Here is a 19152-nt window from a genome sequence, read left to right as displayed (position 1 = left end):
ATCCGTTTCTGTTTTACTGCAAACGGATCCGTTTTTTTGACGGATCCGCGGTAACCGCTAATGGAAGTCTATGGGACCAAAAAACGGATCCTCCAAAAAAATGGCGGATCTGTTTTTTAACGGAAAAAGACAGATTTGGACGGATTTTAAAAAACGGAAGTGTGATCCAGGCCTTAGCCATTAAAAGGTATCAACCACTGAGGACTCTCATTTCTGAATATTCTTCTATCTACTGGCTAACACGGTACAAAGATATACATCTTTCCGATATCCTTCAGGGCGAGCCATAAAGCTGGAACTTTCCTGCTGCTTTGGCCTTTAGATCCTTTGTGGTATAGAAGACACTTTCCTAAAATGTGAGGCTGTGTGAGATGCAAAACGAAGGCAGAGAGTGGTGGAGGAGGAGGAGGAGGAGGAGGAGGAGGCATAGCTGGGATCAGATTACATTCTTTCACTCCTATCTTGCCCTTTCCTGCAAGTTTTCTGGATCAGGACTGGAGTGGTTTGTAGGATCTAAACAAGCCTCATGTTTCAGTGATTTGTGGGGCATTTTAGCTGGGTGGAAGTTGTACTTCGAGAAGTTGTTCTTCAGGATCGTCTCCATTAAATGGGAGGAAAATGGAGGAGGGCAGGCTTCAGGAGAGGGGGATAGAAGTGCACCCATCCTGCTGAAGAGGACACAAAGCCAGGCTGTGCTGAATGCAATAGCCACACAGTCTGGAGAGTTTCCCATCCTCCTCCCTCTTCTCTCTTGTAAAGATGTCCTCCTCCATGGTGCTCTGGATGTACTACATGATGGGACTTTGGCTTTTCGGTTACATTTCTGGAACCCGAGAGGTTCAGTTCAATGAGTCGTTTTACATGGATAGATGCAAGAAGACCACCACTTGTGAATCCCTCAAGTATAATGTGTGCCTTGGATCTACCTTACCCTATGCATTGACCTCCACAATCCTGGCAGAAGACTCCTTGTCTCAGGAAGAAGTTCATGATAAACTTCTGCTTTGGTCTGGTAAGTAACATTTTCATCCATTATTATCGCTGCTACCGTACATTGCATTTTTTGACCATGGCCAGATGTTTGCTAAGTCAATTCTCAGGAAGAAGTTCATGATAACCTGCTTTGGTCTGGTAAGTACCACCATTTCCATACATTAATGATCGCCACTACCATACATTGCACTCGTTGACCATGGCCAGATGTTTGCTGTAAGTTGTTAATTACTTGCGGGAACGGTTGAAGTTTCTCTGTCTTTTTAATATACACTTGTAATAATAAACGGATTTGGTGTTTATGTATAGGCAGATCCTGTTTTGCCTGTGATTTTTGTTTTTTCTTTTGTGTGTGAGTGATATACAGTGAGTGAGGTACACTATGCGATGACTGAATAATTGTGCTAATCTCCTTCTTGTAAAATAGGATGATTTTCCACTTCCGGTGGTGGTGATGGGGGCACTTTGTTTACTATGCTGACATGCAACAGTGCCTTATAACAACCTATCACCAGTGGCATAAGCGTAACTTGAAGCTTGTAGGCTCCAGTGCAAAATACAAAGTCCCCCGACTATCATGAGTCTTCAATATTATTACCGTACATCTATACCAAGACACAAGAAACTGTTTTCTTGAATCACAATTATTATTTGAACGTAGCTCAGACACACAATCCAATAAAGAGGTATATATACAAAACAGATTTCACATAGGCGCACACTGCTACCTTACGCCAACATTGCTGTAGATCAATAGGAATAAATCCCTCATGCTGAGATGCTGCGGCGGAGGAATAAGATACCCACACCTGTGCAACATTTTGGAGGTAACAATTCTCTTCTTCAAACAAGGTTACACCCAAAACGTTGTGCGGCGTCTTATTCTTCCGCTGCAGCATCTCCGCATGCAGGATTTATTCCTATTGATGTACAGCAATGTCAGCTTAAAGGGAATGTCCACTATTAGGGCAACTCCTTAATCTATATGTTTCCCCCTAATAAAATAATAACACCTATAGTCACATCCTGTTCCCTCGCCATTCCAGTGGTGTTGGCACTGTCTCACCCGGGGCTGGCGTGCCATTGTTATGTCTCGCTACCCCTGTGGCCAGTCAGCGTTGGCTTCACTCTCGCCACCATTGGTCAACTCAAGGTATCTGGAGAAAGTGAGAGCTAAGACTACCCTCTCACTTCCTCCGGATGTGAATTATGTCCATAAGGGAGAGGAGTGAAACCATCATCAATTGCCTGCAGGGGTAGCGTGACATAATAAAGGTAAGGGAGAGCCAGTGACAACACTGCAGGTGAGTATAAGGCCACGTTCACATGTTGAGTAGTTGGTGAGGTAAAGTGAGATTTTTGCCTCATTATTTGCAAGCCAAGACTTGGAGTGGAACAACCAGAGGAAAAGAATAATAGAAATACGTCACCACTTCGGTCTTTATCATCCACTCCTGGTTTTGGCTTAGAAATACTGAGGTAAAATACTGACCAAATACTGAACACGTGAATGTGGCCTAAGTGTTATTATATTACTGGGACAAGCACAGGGATTGTCCAAGTAGTGGACAAACCCTTTACTGCTCTCTCACACTGGCGAATAACTCGGACGAGTGCAGTCTGATAAAAAACATCGGATTTCACTCAAACCAATGTTATACGATCAGGCAGTGCTGATCTGCATATTTTTTCTCGGCTGTATTTGGCATGAGAAAAATATTGCAGCATGCTATGATTGGACTCCGAAATCGGTACAGCGCAAGAAAAAAAGGGATACCATACGGACCATCAGAGTGGCATCCAATTTTTACCAATACTGGAATTGTTTAATATTATTGTCATTATTTATTATTAGCCGTCTGATATGGGCCAAAGGACATTTTGGGTCCCCAAGATCCACCGCCCATATGCAACCTCTATACCCACTATACTTACTCCATTCCAGTTATAAATTTTATTTTTCCTTGCAATAAAAAAATGTTGCCATTGGAAGCTGCTCTACTTTTCATTCATTCTGCCCATTTGTTGTAGATAATTATAGGCTTGTCCTAATGTAATGTTCTGTTTGATTTTGGGCATTGTATTATTATTATGAATTACTATTATTATTTATTATTATAGCACCATTTAATCCATGGAGCTTTACATGTGAGGAGGGGTATACATAATAAAAACAAGTACAGTAATCTTAAACAATACAAGTCACAACTGGTACAGGATGAGAGAGGACCCTGCCCACGAGGGCTCACAATCTACAAGGGATGGGTGATGATACAGTAGGCGAGGGTAGAGCTGGTCGTGCAGTGGTTTGGTCAATCGGTGGTTGCTGCAGGTGGTAGGCTTGTCGGAAAACGCAGGTCTTCAGGTTCCTTTTGAAGGTTTCCATGGTAGGCGAGAGTCTGATATGTTGTGATACAGCATTCCAGAGTAGGGGTGATGCACGGGAGAAATCTTGTATGCGATTGTGGGAAAAAGAGATAAGAGGGCAGTCGAGAAGGAGATCTTGTGAGGATCGGAGGTTGCGTGCATATAAGTACCGGGAGACGAGGTCACAGATGTATGGAGGGCACAGGTTGTCGATGGCTTTGTATGCCATGGTTAGGGTTTTGAACTGGAGTCTTTGGGTAATGAGGAGGGGGGACAGGTGGATTAGTCGGGCAGCAGAGTTTAGAATAGATTGGATGAGTGCAAGAGTCTTAGAGGGGAGGCCACAGAGCAGGAGGTTGCAGTAGTCAAGGCGGGAGATGATGAGGGCATGGACTAGGGTTTGTGCAGATTCTTGGTTGTTGAATCCGGGAAATATTTTTGAGTTGAAGTCGGCAGGAAGTGTAAATGGCTTGGGTATGTGGTTTGAAGAATCATATTCAAGAATTACCATAAGGCAGCGAGTTTGTGAGACTGGGAAGAGTGAGTAGCCATTTGCTTTAATTGATAGGTCCGTTGGGGGGGGGTCGAGTGAGATGGGGGAAAGATGATGAATTCTGTTTTGTCCATATCAAATTTTAAAAATCTAGCGGAGAAGAAGGATGAAATAGCGGACAGACATTGTGGGATTCTGGTTAGTAGGGAGGTGATATCTGGTCCAGAGTGGTAGATCTGTGTGTCATCATCATAGAGGTGATACTAAAAGCCATAAGATTCTATGAGCTGTTCGAGGCCGATGGTGTAAATGGAGAAGAGCAGGGGCTCTAGGACTGAACCTTGTGGGACTCCCAACAGATAGGGAGCGAGGTGTGGAGGTGGTGTGCGAGTGGGAGACGCTGAATGTCCAGTCTGTTAGGTATGACAAAATCCAAGATAGTGATGCCAAGAGATGACAGGATCTGTAGCAGTAGGGAATGGTCCACTGTGTCAAAGGCAGAGGACAGGTCCAGGAGGAGGAGGACAGAGTAGTATTGCTTGGCTTTGCCGGTTAATAGGTCATTGGTTACTTTAGTTAGGGCAGTTTCAGTGGAGGGATATGCCAGAAGCCAGATTGTAAGCAGTTGAAGACGGAGCAAGAAGAGAGGTGGGAGGACAGTTCAAGATGGATGTGTTGTTCCAGTAGTTTTGAGGCATAAGTGATATGGGGCAATAGCTACTGTAGATATAGAGGATGGGTCAAAAGAGGGCTTTTTGAGGATAGGTGTGATTGAGGCATGTTTAATGCTTGACGGGAAAACACCAGTCGTTAGTGATAGGTTGAAGAGATGGGTTAGGGTTGAAATGAAGAGTATGGTGAGGTTTGGGATGAAGTGGGATGGGATCAAGTCAAGTGCACAGGTGGTGAGATGTGATCTTGAGAGTAGAGTGGAGAGTCGGTCTTCTGTAATGGTGGAGAAGATGGTTTTGGAAGAGGAGGGCTAAGCAGTTAGGAGGAAGGGCTCTGATGTTATCAATCTTCTGCTTGAAAAATGAGGCAAAGTCTTCAGCCAAGAGGAGTGGAGAGGGAGGGAGTGCTGGGGGACAGAGGAGAGAATTGAAAATGCTGAATAACTGTTTAGGGTTGTGAGACGGAGGATATGAGAGATGAGAAGTAGATTTGTTTTGCTGCAGCGAGTGTGGCATTGAAAGTAGTGAGGGACTGTGTGAATGCGATGAAGTGCTCGTTGGTTTGTGATCTTTTCCATCTCCGCTCAGCAACTCCGGTAGCCCGTCTTAGTTCTTTGGTCAGGCTGGTGTGCCAGGGCTGCCTGTTGATTTTGTGAGCTTTGGTATGTGTGAGAAGGGCAACCAATTCCAGAGCTACAGTTATTGAGGTGTTATATAGAGCGGCAGCGGCATCAGCATTGTGTAGGGAACTTATGTCTGTAAAACTGTAAGAGAGAGGAGGGATTCAGACAGTGAATGTAGATCAAGGTGTTTAATATTTCTACGAGGGTGTGCAAGTTTGTGGAGTGTGGATTGTGGACAAGGATTGGAGGGGGAAGAGAACGTAAGGAGGTTGTGGTCAGAAAGAGGTAAATATGAGTTAGAGAGGTTAGATAGGGAGCAGAGGCGGGTGAAGATGAGGTCCAGTGTGTGGCCATCTTTGTGAGTGGCTGCAGAAGACTATTGATTGAGGCCAAAGAGGAAGTGAGAAATAGAAGTTTAGTGGCAGCTGAGAGGGAAGTGTCAAAGGGGATGTTGAAGTCGCCCAAGATGATAGTGGGGATGTCAGCAGAAAGGAAATGAAGTAGCCACGTAGTAAAGTGGTCGAAGAAGGTGGTGGCTGGCCCTGCAGCACGGTAAATGACAGCCAGTTGGAGGGGGAGTAGATGCGCACAGCGTGCACCTCAAAGGAAGGGAGGGTAACAGAGGGTGGCAGTGGGATTGGGGTGAAGGAGTAGTTATCTGACAGTAGAAAACCAACTCCTCTGCCATGCTTGCTGCTAGGGCAAGAGGTGTGGGAAAGTTGTAATCCACCATACGAAAGTGCAGCTGGAGAGGCTATGTCAGAGGACGTGAGCCAGGTTTCGGAAATAGCGAGGAAGGAAAGTTTATTAGTAATTAAAATTGTATGAAAATGGGTTGGTATTGGTGTCAGTCCTGTCTGCTGGGGGGAGACAGGGGAGCAGGCCACACATGAATATTCTCCATAGAATGAGTGGTTTATGGAAACTGCTGATCACAAGCACTTGGCAGTCTCTTTAGTATCTCATCATTATGGACTGTGCGTCACTGTGAAATGCTTATGAACATGTGTTTCCAGTGAGAAGGATTTATAAGGCTCTGTTCACACTTGCATTGTGATTTATATGTATAATTGAAATGATACCTAATTGATGGATCTTTCTCAACACAGATACACAGATGCCATTGCAACCCAACAGACAACATGCAGTCTTGATACACATCTGTGTTGGAGGCTTCTTAAGGAACCTTCATCGCAAGTTTTATGAAAAAAAGACCATCACTATGTCAGAACTTATAGCTATTACTGATGCGTGAACATGCTCAGATAAGGTGTTATCTGGGCATGCTCATGTGCTAACAGTGTCTTCATCGTGCTTGAAAAATATATTTGAGTCTCCGTTCCTACATGTCTCGCGGCTGTTCAACAGCCACAACACATGCAGGGGTTGCCTAACAAACAGGCAATCCCTGCATGTATTGTGGCTGTCAAATAGCCTCGAGACATGCAGGCGCGGAGACTCAAACATATTTTTCGAGCACAGCGGTCATTTGGTTAGCACGTGAGCATGCTCAGTTATCACTTCCATGATAACATTGCTTACAAGAGCCAGTGTCATTGCCAGCACTATACTAATCTCGCACATGTGTGTGGCTTTGTTCTCTCTCATCATTGAGTCTCTAAAGCTGGGTGTACACGACCCGACTTCAGAGAGGTACACTGCGTGTGATCGGAAGTGCAGAAGTAATGTAATACGGTAATACGCATGTGCCGGGAAAGGCCAAGGAGCGCCAATGACCTGGAATTGAAGCCGGTACATGCGCACTACAGTTCTTTGTGCTGCCCTCAGCAGCTCATTGTAAAGTACAACTGTGCAGGAGCACGATTGGGAGACACTGTCTGGATGACATAGAACCCGCCATCCACATGAAGCAGGGCAAGGGGACAGCGATTGCGACGAGAGAGGAGGCATCAGATCAAGACCAGTAATGCCCATCGGACTGGACCACTCAGTATGGAGGTACTGTACATCTTACAGCAATCTTGTACAGCATACAACACTATTTGCAGTTATGTACAATACCATGCAATATATATATATTTATTAGTGATGAGCGAGTATACTCGTTGCTCAGGTTTTCCAGAGCATGCTCGGGTGCCCGCCGAGTATTTTGGCATGCTCAGAGATTTAGTTTGTGTCGACGCAGCTGCATGATTTATGGCTGCTGGACAGCCTGAATACATGTGTGGGTTCCCTAGCAACCATCCATTCCTCACATGTATTCAGGCTGGCTAGCAACCATAAATCATGCAGCTACGTCGACACAAGCTAAATCTCCGAGCATGCCAAAATACTCGGAGACCACCCAAGCTTGCTCGGGGAAACCCGAGTAACGAGTATACTCGCTCATCACTAATATTTATATATATAGCAGCATTACATTTAGCACACCCCTTACGTTTAATAATGTCCCGACTCTCCCCCCCCTGTACAGCTCCCCTCTACACAGTATGATGTTCTCTTATACAAAATTTTTATGGCTGTCTGAACAAGTGTAACACCAAAATTCCCATCAACAAAAAAGGATTACATTACAAGTTATGTGGCATATAGCTGCCTCTGGGTATGAGAAGAACGGCTGTACTGTATCGGCCAACTTCTGTTAGGCACACACTTGTCCATTTTTCATATGTGTATCAGCTTTAGATCAGGAAACTTCTTTTTTTTTGGGGGGGGAGGGGGGCAGATTAAAAAAAATATTGATAGCTACTTTTTGCCACAAAACATTGTTGGTAAGAAGTCCAACTTTGATTGGATCATGAACAGTGGCGGATTATAATGAGGTCAATCTGGTCGGTAGCCCAGGGCCCAGTAGTGTGCGTGGGCCCACCAGCCCAGGATCAGTTGCCCAATTATAATCCGCCACTGGTCTGGACTCTGGAACTGTGGAGGTTGCTTGGGTCCCTCCTCTGTCCCGGCTGCCCCTCCTCTCAGCTGCTCCATACAGCCGGCTCCTCCGATCCCGACGCCTGTGCTGTCTCCTCCCACTCTCGCTCTCTCCATCTCTCCCTCCTCCAGCATTGGCTGCCATGCTCCTCTCTCCCTCCATCTCTGTCCAGCTCCCCACTCTCAGCCCACTGGACCGGGACCTCAATGACCACACCATGATGACAGGCAGGGGCGCAGGCTGTTATCTTCTGTAAGAACAGGACCTGTGATAAGGTCACAGGAAGGCAGTAGTCAGGGGTCACATGATCAGGGGACTCGTTTTGTGCAGAACTCTGCTGTGTTGATCGTCATCATGGTGCTGGATGAGGGAAGTTTCTGTGTGAGGTCAGGAGAGGTTTACAGGGTGGATGTAGCAGAGCTATGTGTGTACAATTTTGGACATAGCAGAGCCGTATGTGTACGAGGTGTACGGAGCGAGCCGTGTGTGTATGAGGTGTACGGAGCGGAGCCATGAGTGTACGAGGTGTACGGAGAGGAGCTGCGTGTCTACAAGGTGTACGGAGAGGAGCCGCGTGTGTACAAGGTGTACGGAGAGGAGCCGCGTGTGTACGAGGTGTACGGAGCGGAGCCGTGCATGTACGAGGTGTACGGAGGGGAGCAGCGTGCGTGTGTACGGAGCGGAGCCGTGCATGTACGAGGTGTACGGAGTGGAGCCATGTGTGTACGAGGTGTACGGAGCAGAGCCGCGTGTGTACGAGGTGTATGGAGCGGAGAAGTGTGTGTATTTTGGCATGGGGAGGCCCCATTTGAAAGTTCGCATCGGGGCCCATAACTTTGTAGTTACGCCACTGATTGACAGGCATTGCTGCCTCCTCCAATGCCTGCCGCTTCGGAGGCTGTGGACTCCACTTTACCACCCTGGCCGAGCTGATTGAGCACATCGAAGACAACCATATCGGTGAGTACCCCTGGTCGGTGCACCCCCAGGTCGGGTGCACACCTCTCACCCTCTGACCAGCGCAGGATGCAGGGGCTGCACTGGTGCATTGCTCCGGACACGTTCGGGCTCCCAGGGCTGCAGACAGCTGCCCATTAGGTTGGCAGCTCTGTGCCGGGCACCCCGAAGAGTGTGCATACAGGAGGTGGCAGCCGCGGCCACACAGCACATGCACTCACCTAGGCACTGCTGGACACCCTGTCTGCGCCCTGCTGAGGTGCAGGGTCCGCCCCCGTGGGTGGGCTGTTTACAGATGCTGCGGCCACCCCCGGGCCCCTGAAATTGGTGGCAGCCATTAGCCTTGCTGTGTCCTGTCAGCTGTGGCAGAAAGTCAGCTGGAGTGTACAAAGTACAGTATAATGGATGTCCTAAGTCCCCCCATGTAACCCCCGGCACATAACAGCAGGGCCATGGGTGCAGGCAGTTACCAGGAGGAGCTATGAGAGGTGAAGAGGCAGTGAGCAGGCGGGGAGTAGCTGCCTAATGTTTCTTTAGGCTGTGTGCACACGTCCGAAATTCCCGCGTATTTTATGCGTTTTTGCCACATTTTTTCGCCGCGAAAACTAAACGCATAAAATAAGCAAGCCATTGTATTCAATGGCATTCCGCACATGCTGTGCTAATGCTGCGTATTTTTCCGTTGCTGAATCGCATCGCGGAAAACTGCGCAGCAGGCTCATTCTTTTTGCGGAAAATGTGCGGATGGTACCCAGGGTCTGGAGGAGAGGAGACTGTCCTCCAGGCTCTGGGTACTATATCCCTGGTAAAAAAAAGAATTAAAATAAAAAATCGTTGATATTCTCACCTTCCGGCGTCCCCAGGCCTCAGCGATGCTCCCGGCAACTCCCGATCCCAGTGATGCCTTGCGCGACAATGACCTGTGATGACGTAGCGGTCTCGTGAGATGCTACGTCATCCGAGGTCATTGTCGCGCAAGGCATCACTGGGACCGGGAGCTGCCGGGAGCATCGCGATGATCGGGAACGCTGCGGGGGATGCCGGAAGGTGAGAATATCACGATTTTTTTAAAATTATTTTTAACATTATATATCTTTTACTACTGATGCCGCATGGGCAGCCTCAATAGTAAAAAAGTTGGTCACACTCGTCAAACACTATGATTGATGAGTGTGACCAACCTGTCAATCAGCATGCAAATTTTTTGCGAATTTCCCGCGGCAGGGAGTTGCGGAATTGCCGCAGAAAATTCCGTGAAGAATCTGCACGTGTGCACATAGCCTAACTCTCTCCTTGTTTCCTGATCTAGTTTTGTGTGATTAAGCAGCAGCGCAGAGATGACAGCGAGTGGCGGCCAGGACTAGCTGTCATACATGTCCTCTCCGCAGCTGGAAATCATCATCACAAGCTCAGTAATACAGCAAATCTCTTCCTGCTGCCAAACTCTCTGCCCCCTGAAATCTCTGCTGCTCCCAGACTGGCACGGAGAGGGGCGCCCAGGCGTGCAGGAGGGATAGGGATCCCCGCCTCTGTGTGGAGCGCAAGGCCAGGGCTGTGCAGAGGGATCCGGTGTACAGCAGGATGAGTCAGTCCCTGGGGCCGCTCGGCCTGCCGGGGGTGCAGGTAAGGGCCCCATCACACATAGCAACGCACCAGCGATCTCGACAACGATATGACCTTGTCAGGATCGCTGGTGTGTCGCTACATGATCGCTGGTGAGCTGTCAAAAAGGCAGCTTCACCAGCGATCAGCGCCAGCGACAGGAGGGTAACAAGCAATGCACGCCGCTTAGTTACCCACTGTGTTCCTTAGTTACCAGCGCGCTGGTGCAGGGAGCTGGTAACCAAGGTACACATTGGGTTTCTAAGCAGCGCGCAGCACTTAGAAACCTTGGTTACCAGCTCCCTGCACCAGCGCGCTGGTAAGTAAGGTACACATCGGGTTTCTAAGCGCTGCGCGCCGCTTAGAAACCCGACGTTTACCTTAGTTACCAGCGCGCTGATCGCTGGTCTCCCGCCTGTCACACGCAGCGATGCGTGCTGGCCAGCAGGAGACCAGCGATCAAAAAAATTTCCTGGCCATTCCAGGACGATCAGCGATAACCGGCAGGGGGGGCGGTCGCTGGTCAGTGTCACACACAGCGATCTCGCTGGTGAGATCGATGTTGCATCACAAAACTTGTGACTCAGCAGCGATCTCGCTATGTGTGACGGGGGCTTAAGACCTGGCTGCTCCATGCTATTCAGGGGGGCAGTAGCTGCAAGTTCACTCACTTCAGGCTGGGATACTTCTTGTGATACTACTCTTCTAGGGTGTATCTCAGCCGAGTTTTGGAGGTACCTCAGTGGGGAATAGCATTATACAGGGAGTCCAGTCATCTCCATAGTGGGTGGTGGGGAGGTCCTGGGGTCAGTAGTAGCCGGAGGCACTGTGGGGTCGTAACATTGTTACATTGTAGTCAGGATTTAACCCTTTCTCTGGGAAGGTGCCCATACACAGGCGGCCGGTAACCAATCATCATAGTGGAAGTCGTCTGTTTCCATCAACTTTGTTATATGTGGGCAGTGGGCACCTCTAGTAAGGTGGGCACGAGATGGTGGGTCTTGTCACCTCTGCCTCACACATAAGTTACTATGAGGTGTAGTTTATTCCTGCCACATTTCTTTCTTGGCCTACTGAGAGAAATGTTTTGACCAGTTGAAAGTTATACAACCTGAGGATTGTGCATGTGTGTGATCTGCCCGCATGTAGTAATATGTGTGTGTGTGTGTGTGTGTATATATACAGTGGGGCAAAAAAGTATTTAGTCAGTCAGCAATAGTGCAAGTTCCACCACTTAAAAAGATGAGAGGCGTCTGTAATTTACATCATAGGTAGACCTCAACTATGGGAGACAAACTGAGAAAAAAAAATCCAGAAAATCACATTGTCTGTATTTTTTTCATTTTATTTGCATATTATGGTGGAAAATAAGTATTTGGTCAGAAACAAAATATCATCTCAATACTTTGTGATATATCCTTTGTTGGAAATGACAGAGGTCAAACGTTTTCTGTAAGTCTTCACAAGGTTGCCACACACTGTTGTTGGTATGTTGGCCCATTCCTCCATGCAGATCTCCTCTAGAGCAGTGATGTTTTTGGCTTTTCGCTTGGCAACACGGACTTTCAACTCCCTCCAAAGGTTTTCTATAGGGTTGAGATCTGGAGACTGGCTAGGCCACTCCAGGACCTTGAAATGCTTCTTACGAAGCCACTCCTTCGTTGCCCTGGCGGTGTGCTTTGGATCATTGTCATGTTGAAAGACCCAGCCACGTTTCATCTTCAATGCCCTTGCTGATGGAAGGAGGTTTGCACTCAAAATCTCACGATACATGGCCCCATTCATTCTTTCATGTACCCGGATCAGTCGTCCTGGCCCCTTTGCAGAGAAACAGCCCCAAAGCATGATGTTTCCACCACCATGCTTTACAGTAGGTATGGTGTTTGATGGATGCAACTCAGTATTCTTTTTCCCCCAAACACGACAAGTTGTGTTTCTACCAAACAGTTCCAGTTTGGTTTCATCAGACCATAGGACATTCTCCCAAAACTCCTCTGGATCATCCAAATGCTCTCTAGCAAACTTCAGACGGGCCCGGACATGTACAGGCTTAAGCAGTGGGACACGTCTGGCACTGCAGGATCTGAGTCCATGGTGGCGTAGTGTGTTACTTATGGTAGGCCTTGTTACATTGGTCCCAGCTCTCTGCAGTTCATTCACAAGGTCCCCCCGCGTGGTTCTGGGATTTTTGCTCACCGTTCTTGTGATCATTCTGACCCCGCGGGGTGGGATTTTGCGTGGAGCACCAGATCGAGGGAGATTATCAGTGGTCTTGTATGTCTTCCATTTTCTAATTATTGCTCCCACAGTTGATTTCTTCACTCCAAGCTGGTTGGCTATTGCAGATTCAGTCTTCCCAGCCTGGTGCAGGGCTACAATTTTGTTTCTGGTGTCCTTTGACAGCTCTTTGGTCTTCACCATAGTGGAGTTTGGAGTCAGACTGTTTGAGGGTGTGCACAGGTGTCTTTTTATACTGATAACAAGTTTAAACAGGTGCCATTACTACAGGTAATGAGTGGAGGAAAGAGGAGACTCTTAAAGAAGAAGTTACAGGTCTGTGAGAGCCAGAAATCTTGATTGCTTGTTTCTGACCAAATACTTATTTTCCACCATAATATGCAAATAAAATGAAAAAAAAAACAGACAATGTGATTTTCTGGATTTTTTTTTCTCAGTTTGTCTCCCATAGTTGAGGTCTACCTATGATGTAAATTACAGACGCCTCTCATCTTTTTAAGTGGTGGAACTTGCACTATTGCTGACTGACTAAATACTTTTTTGCCCCACTGTATATATATTTCCTTACTTCGACCCCTATATAAACCCTGCCCCTCAGACCGCCGTCCACTTTCTCATGCTCCTGTTCCAATCCTGGGGTCTTTTTTGTCCCCCCTTGGTCCTCCACAGGCTGAACATCTGGGACATGACTAACATTGCGCATTGTGCGCTTGTTCGTCGCCAGATGCAGCGTCGTGTCCAGTGTGTGAGGAGACGGTGACTTGTCTGTGGCGTTAACCCCTCTGCTGCCATGTTGGGTACAGCCTGTGACAAGGAGCGTCTCTTCCTGTGTATCCGGCCACAGGTGGACATCGTAGGCTGCTTCTTCTATCTGGGGAAGTTCATGAAGCAGAAGCCTCTGTGTAACTCATGTGAAGTAACTTGTCTGACAGGTCATGGGTCCAGGTCAGCAGGTGATTGCAGACTATTAGCTGGTTTCGATGTTAGGTACAGGTGAGTCAGGACTAGATGTTGGGTAGAAGCCTTCCAGTATTTGTAAGGCCTTGTGCACACGCTGAGTGTTTGGTGAGCTCGACCTCATACACACGCTGAGTATTTGGTGAGTTTTTTTGCTCAGTATTTGTGAGTCCTCATGAACAAACTGAGTATTTGGTGTTTTTTACCTCAGAATTTGTGAGGACTCGTGCACATGTTGTGTATTTGCTGAGTTTTTTACCTCAGTATTTAACCCCTCCCCCCCCTTGATGCACTGTATGCGTCATGAAAACTAGTGACTTCCTGACCCCGTCACATGACCGGGGGGCCCACAGAGTCTGAACAGCCCGGGGCCCTGGCTACCCTTAATCCACCCCTGATCATAAATCAGCTTAAAAGATCATTGCAGATAAGGCCTGTTTCACACATACGTTTTTTTCATCACTTGCAATCCGCGAAAATGGCGGGACACGGATCCGCAACTGTTTTGAAAGCAACATGCGCTACCAGACCGTTGCTTTGACGCATCCGGGGAAGGCAGAAATTTAAAGGAACCCGTTCCCGGGGAGGAGAGAGAGAGAGGGAGAGGGGGAGAGGAGGAGGGAGGGAGAGGGGGAGAGGGAACGAACATGCGCAGTGTACAATTGCGGATCCGGCCTGCAAAAAAACGTTTCAGTGTCCATCCTGTCATGTCTGCGGACGCCAAAATTTTGGCAGACCCGTAAAGAAACGGATCCAACGGATGACCATCAGTCAAGATCCGCCGATAATGCAAATCAATGGGAAAAAACGGCGGATTTTGACTGATGGTGACAGACGGATGTGTGAAACATGCCTAAGAGAGAGAAAGTGGAGATTGCAGCCCACAAATGAGCAAAGCAATGACAGATTTCATTACATGTACAGTATGGCTATGTACATAGGAGGTTCAAACGCCAAACAAAACATCATTATTGAAAAGATTCTTTTTATTCTTGTCTCATTTTTTTCAGAGTTTGTGTATTGCGGCTGGGTCGCCCTCCCAGGACTGTGGGGTACTCGGTACCGGGCCGGTCTCTCAGAGGGGATTGTCACAGCAGCGGGGACCCGGTCCGTGGCCCTGGGCGCCCATTTAAAAGGGTTGAGTTGGGAATAAAGTTTATAAGTGATTCGTGATGCCACCTGTGGTGTTCGGCAAGGGAGGTGTTAAGCCGACGCTGCAGACAGATCCTCTGGGACAGATGGTGTGGTGCAGCAACGATGTTGTAGCCCTCCACAGGTAGGTCTGTTTGTCCCAGGGCAGTGTAGCGGAATGTTTAGGAAGAGGGTGCAGTGCTTGGCACAGAGATGTAGCAGTGCTGAAAATGTTGCAGGAAGGAGGCAAGGACACAACAGGGTGCAGTTTCTTTACCTTTACTTGGCAAACGCAGTCCAGGGTCCTGATTACAGATGGCACAGGAGCAGGCTAGCCTGGAAGCATCTCAGGAATCTATCAGATGGGTTGTGTAGTCTCCTTCCTAGCGTTTGCTTGAGGTACATGCAGTACAGTGTTACACTGAAGTTCTTCCTTCTTATTGTCTCATAGAACTACCTCGTATGGCAGACAGCTGTAGCCCTCTATCTCTCTTGGCTCACCCGTCACTGTTGTGCCTCTGAATCTTAGTTGGGAACAGATCATTTACAGCTTCCTATTCCTCTGGTTTCTGTTGTAGGACTTTCAGTATCCATACAACCGTGGAGACCAGGCTCCAGATCATGCGCTCTCACTGGGAGGGAGCTCTCTTTCCTCAGCTCAACCTCCAGCTTCTCTCCACACGTCTACACACGTGGCCCTCCTCACACTAACTGACTATTTCCCCTCCTGGCCCTCAGAGCGCGCTCCTCCTCCCCCAATCCTGGTTCAGAGCTCCCTCTGCTGGCCTGAAGTGGGAACTGTGTTGCATGAAATTGATTAACTGCTAGAGAGACCCTTCCTTGCTTCCAAGCATAACATCACCCTTCCTGGAGGAAGGTAATGCCACTGTAGCGACCATACTCCTGGGGGCGCCACATTCCCCCCCTAATGCAAGTCAGCACTCCTTGGCTGATAAAAGAAAACTTGAGTAACATATAAACATGTAAACAGTATGAAGGTTACAAGATTTGAAAAAGGAAAATTACAAAAACCACAAGTTCCAAAAATAGTCCTATGATGATAAGTCAAAGCATCAATGTCCATGGGCCATTCCTGGGCAAATCGTGAACTATATACAAATTGGTGACCACACAAGTCCTGCGGTCCAATGTCCATTAAAACATGAAACAAGAACTTCAAAAAGGCTTCTTACAGGTTATCTGTAGGCACAAAACTTAAGAACAGTTACATATATACACAATTTCAACATTCACATAAACTTAGCTATATACGATATCTGATGGGTGGTATACCTTGTGTAGTACGGGTAGACCTGTGTAACACTGGTTGTCTGGGGCTAACTACTGGTGTAATGTGTAATGTACTGGATACACTACTGGTGGTTCTGCATGGCACAGGGATACTAGATTGTCTGCGAACTCTTAGACTCACCATGGGTATAACAGATTCACCACTGGCAGGGCGAGGACTCTCCGGCTCCACTGCTGGTGTGGCATCTGCTGCCTGATTTTCCTGATCTTTAGGATTTTCTTGAGTCACTTCTTCCTGTGCTACCAGCTGGGGAAAGGTCAACACTGGCACCACTATTGCATCATTTACTTTAGTCCAATTTGCAGGGAATTCTCCAAGTATGGTGCTGACCTTTTCTTCTATGGGTTGGATGTTATCTTGTTCTTCCATTTCTTTTAACTGATCAGGGCATAATTTCAAATGATCTCTTGATATTGCTGTTGAGGTTTCTCCTCCATCTTTACTAATAAGGCACACCTTGGTATTGTCAAAGTTTGAGGGTAGAATGGTATAGGGTTCATCTTCCCATTGATCATCCAGCTTATGCAGTCTTCTTTTCCTCTTGAGGACTTGTTCTCCTGGTGACAAGGGAACTGCAGGTGCATGCTGATTGTACTGCCTTTCTTGCTTTTGTCTTGCCTGGGCTAAACTCTTTTCCACACATTCTTGTACTCTTCTGTACTGTTGCTGCCTCTCTGTGTCCCAGTCAGCATCTGGTGACGTCACTTCAGGTGTAAGGACTCCCATGTCCAAATCAATAGGCAGTTTACCAGGCCTCGCTCTCATTAGGTAGGCTGGAGTGCAGTTGGTGGAATTCACAGGAATGTGGTTGTAGAGGTCTACCAGATCTGGCAACTTTTCTGGTCACAGATTCCTCTCCTCCAAAGGCAAGGTCTTCAGTAGGTCAATCACCACCTGGTTCATTTTCTCACTCATGCCATTGGTCTGTGGATGGTACGGGATTGTCCGGATCTTCTTACAACCATACAAGTTACAGAATTCCTGGAACACTTCTGCATCAAAGGCGGGACCTTGATCTGTAAGCACTTGCTCAGGATATCCATGTGGTCTACAGAAGTGCTGTTGAAAGGCTATGGCTGCTGTCCTGGCTGTTTGATCTTTGACAGGCACAACTACCAGGAATCTTTTTTATTTTTTTTTTTGAACTGTTTATTTTATTATCTGAAAAAGCTTTTTTCTTTTGAAAACATAAACACGAAAGGTTACACTTTAAGAAAAAGAGAAAAGGAAAGAAAATTTCCAACCTCTCCTTCCATCAAATACAACGAAACTTTTAGACAGGGGGGGAGACGTAGGGAAAGATAGGGAAGGGAAGGGTATGAAAAAGAATTTGACACATTTTGCATACAGATCAGCACATCAAAATATATAAACGGCGTTCACTGGCGATTAAGTGCTACTATTCATAAAAAGGTCCCAAGGAGACCATATCCGTTGATATTTTCCCAACTGGTTATTAATACATGCAGTGAGGTATTCCAGTCGCCTTGTTTCCTGGATTCTCTGTTCTAGATCTTGAATGGTAGGGGGAGAGGTCTTCTTCCAGAACGAGGATATAAGACACTTTGCCGAAGTCCAGATATGTAGGAGCAGCCTGGCCGAGTCCCTTGAGATACCCATAGGTGGAACATTAAGGAGATAATTGAATGGATCCAATGCGACCTCAATCCCCAAAACTCTGTGGATCAACCCCCCCACCTCCCTCCAAAACGGAGCCAGGACATTACAGTCCCAAAAAATGTGGGTGAGAGAACCCTTGTCTAGCTTACATCTCCAGCATTGGTCTGATGTGTTGGGACAGAGTCTATTCAAGACCTCAGGGGTATGGTACCAATGCATCAGTATTTTGTATTGGTTCTCTTTATGTGTGGTGCATATGGAAGTCTTTGCTGCCCTTTCCCAGATAGTCTGCCACATTGGTCTCAGAATCACTCTTCCCAGATATGTTTCCCCAACTACCAGGAATCTCGAGTAGTGGTCCACGATGGTAAGAGCATAGATGTAGCCTGACCGGCTTGGGACCAACTTCACATGGTCCAGGGCAACCAACTCGAGTGGCTGCTTGGTTATTATTGGCTGTAGAGGAGCTCTCTGGCTGTTTCGATCCTTTCTGCGCAGGTTACATTGTCCACACTCCCGGCACCACTTTTCAGTGGCTTTTCTCATACCAGCCCAGTAAAATCTCTCCCGGAGCAATGCTTCCAACTTCTTCCATCCGAAGTGTCCAGCTCCATTGTGGTATGCTTCCAGGACCATTGATGCCTCTCTCTTTGGGACTACCACCTGCCAGACCAGCTCATGAGTGCGGGCATTGATACTCCTCCGACACAGCTTTCCTGCATAGATGAACAGCCGACCTCTTTCCTTCCACAACTGCTGGGTTTCTTCAGGAGCATCCGGCTCTGGGCGTGAGTCAGCTTGTGACAGTAGCTCCTTCACCAGGCGGACTGCGGGGTCATTATCCTGAGTTTCTTCCCAGTCATGATGGGGCAATGGATTTAGGGTGACCTCTTTCAAGCCAGACCTTCTGTTTCTCACTCCCTGGGCACGTTGGGCCGCAAGGAGCCGGTGGAAGGGCGGCAACTCTATTTCCTCAAGAGCCTCAGGGTCTTCTCCTGCATCTGGCAGAGTAGGCATCCTGGACAGCGCATCAGCATTGGCATTCTTGTGCCCTGCTCGGTACTTGATGGTAAACTCATAGTTGGACAGCCGAGCCATCCATCGCTGCTCCAGTGCACCTAGTTTTGCAGTGTCCAAGTGAGTCAACGGGTTGTTGTCCGTGAAGATGGTAAACTTGGCTGAATCTAGGTAATGCTTGAATCTCTCAGTCACAGCCCAGACTATGGCGAGGAACTCCAGCTTGAAGGAACTGTAGTTGTCTGGGTTCCTCTCAGTGGGACGAAGCTTCCTGCTGGCGTAAG

At 47.6% G+C, this 19152-nt stretch overlaps 1 protein-coding gene across 1 annotated transcript in view; it reads left to right on the top strand.

Annotated features, from left to right (window-relative positions):
- Nucleotides 1-465: 465 nt before the first annotated feature.
- The window catches only part of SMO (smoothened, frizzled class receptor), a 69435-nt gene continuing 50748 nt past the window's right edge, over nucleotides 466-19152 (top strand). Inside the window, exon 1 of the mRNA XM_073579204.1 lies at nucleotides 466-1012. Coding sequence (XP_073435305.1) covers nucleotides 760-1012 — 253 coding nt within the window. The 5' untranslated portion in view covers nucleotides 466-759. The remainder of the gene's footprint in view (nucleotides 1013-19152) is intronic.

Source organism: Dendrobates tinctorius, unplaced genomic scaffold (genome assembly GCF_039654945.1).
Source record: "Dendrobates tinctorius isolate UK_male_01 unplaced genomic scaffold, ASM3965494v1 ptg000062l, whole genome shotgun sequence".
Lineage (NCBI taxonomy): Eukaryota > Metazoa > Chordata > Amphibia > Anura > Dendrobatidae > Dendrobates > Dendrobates tinctorius.
This window is presented reverse-complemented; position numbering and strand designations above follow the sequence as displayed.